The 7982-nt window shown below is 36.7% G+C and overlaps 1 protein-coding gene across 1 annotated transcript in view; it reads left to right on the top strand.

Annotated features, from left to right (window-relative positions):
* dolpp1 (dolichyldiphosphatase 1) overlaps nucleotides 1-7241 on the top strand; it is a gene marked incomplete at its 3' end in the record, with an annotated part of 10678 nt that extends 3437 nt beyond the window's left edge. Inside the window, 5 exon segments of the mRNA XM_014006576.1 lie at nucleotides 1754-1853; nucleotides 1977-2075; nucleotides 4559-4687; nucleotides 4825-4914; nucleotides 6536-7241. Coding sequence (XP_013862030.1) covers nucleotides 1754-1853; nucleotides 1977-2075; nucleotides 4559-4687; nucleotides 4825-4914; nucleotides 6536-6572 — 455 coding nt within the window.
* Between the last annotated feature and the right edge of the window lie 741 nt (nucleotides 7242-7982).

Below are 7982 nucleotides of genomic sequence, written 5' to 3'. Positions count from 1 at the left end.
CTTCCAGCACCTTGTTGAATCTATGCCACGAAGAATTGAGGCAGTTCTGAAGGCAAAAGGGGGTCCAACCCGTAACTAGCGTGGTGTACCCAATAAAGTGGCCGGTGAGTGTATATCCGATTTAAAACCACATACTGAAACGGCCTGGGTCGGATTTGAAGAAATCGGATTTGCCTCGTTCAGACTGTCATAAACAAATCGGATATGAGTCAGATGGGTCAAAAAAATCGGATATGAGTCAGATGGGTCAAAAAAATCGGATTTGGGTCGGATTTGCCTGCAGTGTGAACATAGCCATGAAGCCTTGATTTAGACACCAGGTGAATGCCAATATGTTTTTTTATTCTACATGTGAGTAGCTGTGGGGGTTTTGTAAGTAGTACACAATGTGTAGTTTTTAGACACGAACCTTGTTAACACACACAAATAAAGTTAGCCTGCATAACAAGTGAAATGCAACCAAGGAGGTTCTATAGAACATCTGGAGTGCTCAGAAACCACGTGCCCGTGTGATCGGCTGGTGAAGCTAACGCAAAACTGTCAAGACTCTGGATTTCCCATTACTGTACCTGTTGAAAACAGAGCAGGAAAAAAGGACTGACGATGTAGAAATCATAAAAACTATTAATAATAATAATAATATTAACACAATTATTCTTAGTATTTTAGAGTTTATATAATCTATCTAATGTTTTAAACAATGCCAGAAATCTGTTTGTGTTATGGATTTATTAACAGAAGATAAACAGGAAAACATCTCATTTTACAACACAAGTCAGCAGATTTGATCTCATTTAGCTCAATGGGATCTGAGCAGAACTGAAGTTAATAAAATAACAGTTTAAAATTAAAATAATCTTATAAAGTCAATGCAATCACTGTTATTTATTGAACTGGTTAGCAGATATTAGCTTCTGGAGCATATATACGGAGTTTAGCACTGCTGAATCATGCTACAATTTAACACAAACTGTTAAATATTACTTTGTCCCCTGATTAATATTTAGACCTACAGAGTGTAAAATAATATTATAAATGTGAGTAGTTTTAGGTTTCTGTTAGAGGAACCTGACTTGTTGAGAAGATGGTTAGCTAGTAGAGACAAGTGTCATCCTATAACAGGTATACAGAGAACATTTTCAAAGTGACTGGTAAATATTTATTATTATTATTATTGTTATTATTATTATTATTATTATTATTATTATTTATGACAGTAAGAAATACAGTATTAAATGTACTTTATTACTAGCTGAAGTCATTTTTCAACTAACTAAAGTTTGTTACATATTGACTTCAGGCATGGATTTGATCATTGTTATTTATAAATTATATATTTTTCTGGTATAAATCTGCTGTTTTACATGATTGTTGAATGAAATAAACATAATTATTAATTTATTGTAAAAACATGACAGATAATCTGTGAAACAGATCCAGTTCAGTTTGCTGTTTATCTATTAGTTTCAATGGAGGCTGTGAGCTGTTGCCCTGTTTGGTGCGTTTCTGCTCCATGTTGTCATAGAGGCTTACAGTGGACGGGATGGGCGGGGCTCAGTCTAGTGTTCTTATTCAAGTCTGTGAATGCAACAGAACAAATTTAAAGTATTGTTCTTCACAAATTGTTTCCTGTTTAATATAGCTGGCATTTATTCACATTTGAGTTATATAAGAAGCTTTTAACAGTAAATTAAATGAATAAAAATGAAAATAACTCCACATTGTGTTTTTGTTTGTATCTGTGTTTCTAAAGGGATTCACGCAACTGTGTACGCAGAGTACGGGATGCCCTCTAACCATTCCCAGCTTATATGGTTCTTTGTTGTTTACTTCTTTCTTTTCCTTTATTTAAGGTGAGTTTAAATTTTCTCGCATTTTTTTTTTATAAAGTTTAAGAGTTACAAATTGTTGTGCCAGTTGGTCTTTTTAATCATTGATTCACCATTAGATGAGGTAAAAGTTTGCTTATCTTTCAGGATGCATCAAACGAACAATGCTCGATGTGTGGACCTTCTGTGGAGACACGTACTGTCCATTTTCCTGTTGGGCATAGCCTTGTCAGTCTCATACAGCAGGTATGTTAATTTCACCACTTTATATTTTGATGCTCTGAAAATGTGCAAATGTTGAGAGTTGTAATAGATTTTAAATTTTTTTGAAAGGTTTGTTCTATAATATTGGCCCTGTATTTATGATGCTTTAAAATCTAAAATCAACCTAAAAATTGATCAGTTCAACTAAAACAGGATGTTTTTTTTTTTTTTGAGTCTGTTTGATTAAATATACTTTTCCCCTAAACGTTCATTATCCGGTATAAATACAAACTGTAGTCCTTAAATGCCATTTTATGTCTTGATTGTTGTTAATTTATTAAACCAAATAGTACTCTCTAGTATTCACTGAACTATCAGGTTCTGAATGTGCCTTTGAGAAGCACGTTAGGCAGTCTGTTAGGTTACTATACTGACAATCAATTTTTTGAATGGTGTTTAAAATGCAAGTATACTAATTCTTGGCTTTCACATCTGCTCTGGTTGATATGTGTCAGTGTGGCATGAATTTCATCATCTCCCCATGGAGAGAGTCAGCAGATGTTCATGTGCAGCTCAAAATTAGCAACAGTGTGGCCTGCACAGTAATTATCCTTGTATGTGCCAGAACACCAAACTGGTCACTTGTTTCATGCATCATTTTAGGCTGTTAGGTCCAGAAATATATTTGGACAAACAAGTTTAAACGTATAGAAGCATATAGAAAGGATTTCTTTCCCCCTGTTTAAATGCAGAATTAACTGGTTGTTTAATCAAACGTTGATTCTGAATGAAACATTTAATCATCTAATGTTTGTGAGAGTTTTATTTTTTTAAGTTAAGGAGTTTTAAATTGAACTGCCTTGGTAGGTCATAAACATGGGCTGGTTATCAGTAAACCACAGTTTTCAAAAGTTACATTGTTGGAACTAAATGTTTTGGTCATACCGTTGGGTTTAAAAAGCTGCAGGTGCGATGCCACAGACAGATTTATTTCTTTGCTACAAGCTTTTCTCTCCTCTTGCATGTTGTAATGAGCTATTACTCAGGCACTTGTGTACGGCCATCGTTATCATTTCCATCATTTCAAGTGATCATAACGAAACAGGAACTATAGCTAAATTTGTCTGGTGTTTTGTTTTTTTGTGTGTGCTTTAAAAAATAATCACTGTGGTTTAGCAGTCTGGTGGCTCTGATGTTTTCACTGACACTAAGTTAAAGTTTGTTTTCAACACTTGTTTCAAAAATAAATGATTTTTTTTCATCTCAAATTAGATTTTTGTAGCTCTTTTTGTAGCAAGAGCCTTCAAACAGATTTTGCAGTGAGGTGTTTGTTGCTCCAAGTTTGAGTTTACAAAACCTAACCAGTTCCAGATAACTGAAGAAACCGTGCCTTTTTTGGGAAGTAGATCCTCTTTGCTAGCTGCCATATTGTCATGTCGTGTACCAAGTGTCTTGAGGGACAGGYGGGGTGACCTYTGAACTACAGAAGCCCCAAAGAGTGCACTGGTGGGGAAAAAAAATCCAGGTTTTCCCAAAATTAAATCTGTTTAAATGGCATATTCGAATTTATCTATTAAATAGATTTATCGCTCAACCCCTACTTGATCTTCTAAATCAGGGGTGTCAAACTCAGGTCCTTTAGTGTTGCTGTCCTGCATGTTTTCCTTGTTTCTCTGCTCCAACACACCTGATTCAGCGATTCAATTACCTCGTCAAATTCTGTAGAAGCCTGCTAGTTATCCATTCATGCAAATCAGGTGTGTCAGGAAAAGAAGACGCCATGCTGGATAGTTGCCATTGAGGATTGGAGTCTGGCACCTGTGTTCTAGATGTCAGTAGCTGACGTCATTTTATTAAATCTGTGTCATCGCAGACACAGCCGGTCTCAGCAGGGTAGCTGGACTCTTCGTAGAGATGGGGTGAAAAGTTCAGTTATTTGAGAGTAGAGTAGAGCTGCTGCTCCTCCACATAGAGAGGAAACAGTTGAGGTGGTGCAGGGATCTGGTAAGGATGTCTCCTGGACGCTTCCTTATTTTTTCAAGGTAGGACTTCACCAAATTCAGTTAAAACGTTACAAATAAATCATTAATAATTTGGATTCGGCTTCAGTATCAGTACTTGTAACAGCACTTTATTCAACATCTCTTTGTAATGAAAGTTTCTTCAGCTAAGTTGTTTAACTTACATTCTTCAGTCTGTGATGAATTTTCAAACTCTGTCAAAAAACAAAACAAAAAAAAAAACCTCTGCCGTAAAATCAAAATAAAACTCCCCCCGTCTTCGTTTTTCTTTTTAATTTGCTGACGGTGCAATGAATTCTGGGATACCGTTGGCCACATGGGATACTTGGTGTGTCTCTCGGCTGGCCTGGGAATGCCTTGGAGTCCTCCTGGAAGAGGTGGCTGTGAAAAGAGAGATCTAGGTCTCCCTGCTTAAGCTGCTGTCCCTACGACCCAACTCTGAAACAAGCTGAAGACAATGGATGGATGGAAATATAATAAAATGTTTTTTGTTTTAACTTTCAGGGTCTACCTGTTGTATCATTCCTGGAGCCAGGTTTTCTATGGTGGAGTAACAGGCACTACATTTGCTGTAATCTGGTTCTTTTTCACACAAGAGGTGCTCACACCGTTATTCCCTAAAATTGCAGCGTGGTGAGTAGCTCTTTAAATTTACCTCCTCCTCTTCATGTCACAGTATAAATGAACACAACAGCATGAATAGCTCAATAAAATGATCTGTTATGTTTTGTCTGATAATATATATTTTTTGTTTTATTACCTCTTGATAGGCCAATATCAGAGTACTTCCTGGTGCGAGACACAAGCTTGATTCCCAACATCTTATGGTTTGAGTATACAGTGACCAGATCAGAGGCAAGGTAAGATACTGTCAGAATAAAGCATTACTACAGCACATTTAGTTAGATTAGTGGGGAACCTTTAACATAGAGCATGACATTTATTTTAAATTTACTGACTTAAAAAAACATTTACAATGTAAAACTCCATGTAATCTGTGCAATACTGTATTTCAAAGTGGATTGTGTTGCATAAACTTTGTTTAATGAAAAATATTGTTTAGGATGATAGACTGTCCACTTCTCTCGTAAGCTTTTTTTAAATTAAAAACATTTTAAATGCTGACGGTAACAGACTAAACTGAAACTTCAAAAACAGACCATTAACTAGTAAAATAAACAGTTTATGGTCAGCTTTTATTACTAGTTTTGGCTTCAGTTGTACTGCTTTAAGTCCAGATTTCTATGTGGGTCTTTTTTAAGCTTAAGTTTTATTTGTTTTAGTGAAAATCAGAGTTTTAAAAGGGCAATATTATGTGTTTCTCAGGCATACATTTAAATACTATACCATATTAAAGTATCCATGTCACCTTTAGTTATTAAAATGCTGTTTTGATGTTTAAATAGAAAATAAACTTATCTTCTCATCACTTCCTCTTCTAAACACCTTGAAATTGGCCTCTGTCTCTTTAAGAACCACCTTCCGCTTCTGTCCCGTCCATTTCATTGCCGGGGGGGGGGGGGGGGGGGGCGCATGCGCTATGATGCAGTTTACTTGTCATCTGAAAATACATTTCCTCAAAGGTATTTTGAATCTGAAAAGAGCTTCACTGAGTGAGAAGTAGTTAGGAGCTCAGCAGACTGTTTCACTTTCACTTTCACTCGTTTGCTTTGTTACTGCCAAGAGCCTGCAGGAGTCAGGGGTGGGGGGTGGGGAGGTGTGGTCCGTGATGAGGAAACTCGGCTTGGAGACACATCCCAGAGGCGTTTCTGGTCCCCACCTGTTGTTTTGCTCCTCAGCATGGCTTCCTAAAAACGCTGCAGGATTTCTCAAACATGCATGAATTAGTCAAAGCAAGGCTTTGGGCATGTTTTTTTATGAGAGTATAACATTATAACATGATATAAAACTCAAAAAAGTTTATTTTACATGATATTGCCCCTTTAAACTTGTTCACATTTTCACTCGTTTTGGGCCAACACATAGACATGCTCAGCTCTTTAGACACAAAGTTGAAATCATACCTCACTTTTTGAAATGGTTGGTATTTTTAAAAATTTCATTAGAATTTTCAGTTCACCACCACCAACATCCCAACCTTTCCATTCATCTATCCATCCGCAGCCACTACTTTAAACATAAGACCTACTTATGATATGACCAACCAGCAATTCTTGCTTCACACTGTGCATGTTTATTTCAGCCATTACTCATGCAGTGCTATAATTGGCACCCATTAGGGAGATCCACATGTTGTGATAGTAAAGCTGAGCTCACCTTTACTCATTGTTGCCAAAGTGAAATTCTTTCTAAATGAACTACACAATAGACAACAAACCCCAAGGGCACGGTTGTTTTTTTTGTGGGCAGTAGGGTTTGTTTGGTCTTCTGAAATCTGTTAAACATTGTTGATGCTTAAACTACAACAGTCATGCTTTAATTACAATTTAACATTTCTTATTTTCCCCTCTCCTCTTCCAGGAACAGACAACGAAAGCTCGGAACAAAACTTCAGTGATTCTCACAGCTCTTCTGTGAAACAAAGTTTAGGACCACACTTGTGCGCACATACACACAAACACACAAACATTCCCATCTGCAAGCAGAAACAAATGCTCACTTAACAAAAAAACTAAAAACAAAACAAAATAAACACTGGAGAACCATCTTTTGGATCGACTTGGTTGCGAGGAATACGTTGGGCAGAAACAGTTTCCAGGCGGTTAAAGAGTGCCTGGCCCTGCAGCCCCACAGTCTGCGCAAGTCCGTCCACACGCCTTTCCTCCTTGTACAGCTTGCCCAAAATGCTCTTCAGTGCATGAGAGACTGTACATGAGGCATACTATTTAATGATAGATTAATATATATTTTAACTATAACGCACGCTGACAGTAACGCTTTACTGTAAGAGATTTAAAAAGCCTAAGGAGAGGCTTCCGTCGAAACAAATTGGTGGGTGTCATTACAGCATGTATTTACTGGTTCTTTTTTAATGATGGATGGTGGTTGGTTATAGGTTTGTTGGCGGTTTGTGTAAGAAACAGTTTTCTTTGTTGTATAATAGAAAATGGAACAATTTCTACAATTGGTGATGATGTAATATACAGAAAAATTTGCACTTTGTGAAATTTACAAAGGTTAAAAAAAGACTTAACACTAGTTAAATGTTAAGAAACCCCCCCCCCCCCCCCAGTAAACCCCCCCCCCCCCCACTTCTTTTTTGTCATCAGTCTTTGCTTTGTGTCTCTGACTGTCAGTCCTAATATATTAGACCCCAAAGCTGATCTGTAAGCAGTGTAAATTTAATGTACCTTCTGTACTAATACTTATCAAGGTTGCAGTTTCTGTTCATATTTAAGTTTGAGGGTCCAGGAGCAGGGTGGAGTTCCTTTTGTTATTGAGCTGACTTTGGACTGCGAAGGTGTTTTTCTTATTGCCTCACACACAGTAGCAACATGAGAACCAAATTCTGGGATTTGGTTTTCTGTTTTTATTTTTATTTTTTTGTTAGTTTTTTTATATATATCTGATTTTCTGCTGTTGCAGAGAAGTTTTTCTTTCTTTTTTTTTTGCCTGCATTTCCAAAACAACATTCCATATCATTTAGTGAGAAAACATTATTAATCAATGAGGGGAAATGCTTTCTTTTAGAATTGTTTTTGAAAAAAAAAAAGGTTGATAACAAGCCTCAGGTCAGTTGTAGCATGTGATTATGCTTATTCCTCACAGCCTACGGCAGCTGATGTTGAAAGCTGTCGAATGAGGATCTGCAGCTGATTAAAACGGTCATATTAGCTCCACAAAGGGAAGTAGTTCTCCTAGAAATTTTTTTTTTCATGTGTAACCTATATCAGGCTGAATAAAAATGTGTTTATGTACAAGAGATAGTCCTTGTGTGTTTTTTGTAATTGCATCACAGTACTTTGCA

The sequence above is a fragment of the Austrofundulus limnaeus genome, unplaced genomic scaffold (genome assembly GCF_001266775.1).
Source record: "Austrofundulus limnaeus strain Quisiro unplaced genomic scaffold, Austrofundulus_limnaeus-1.0 Scaffold36, whole genome shotgun sequence".
Classification (NCBI taxonomy): Eukaryota; Metazoa; Chordata; class Actinopteri; order Cyprinodontiformes; family Rivulidae; genus Austrofundulus; species Austrofundulus limnaeus.
This window is presented reverse-complemented; position numbering and strand designations above follow the sequence as displayed.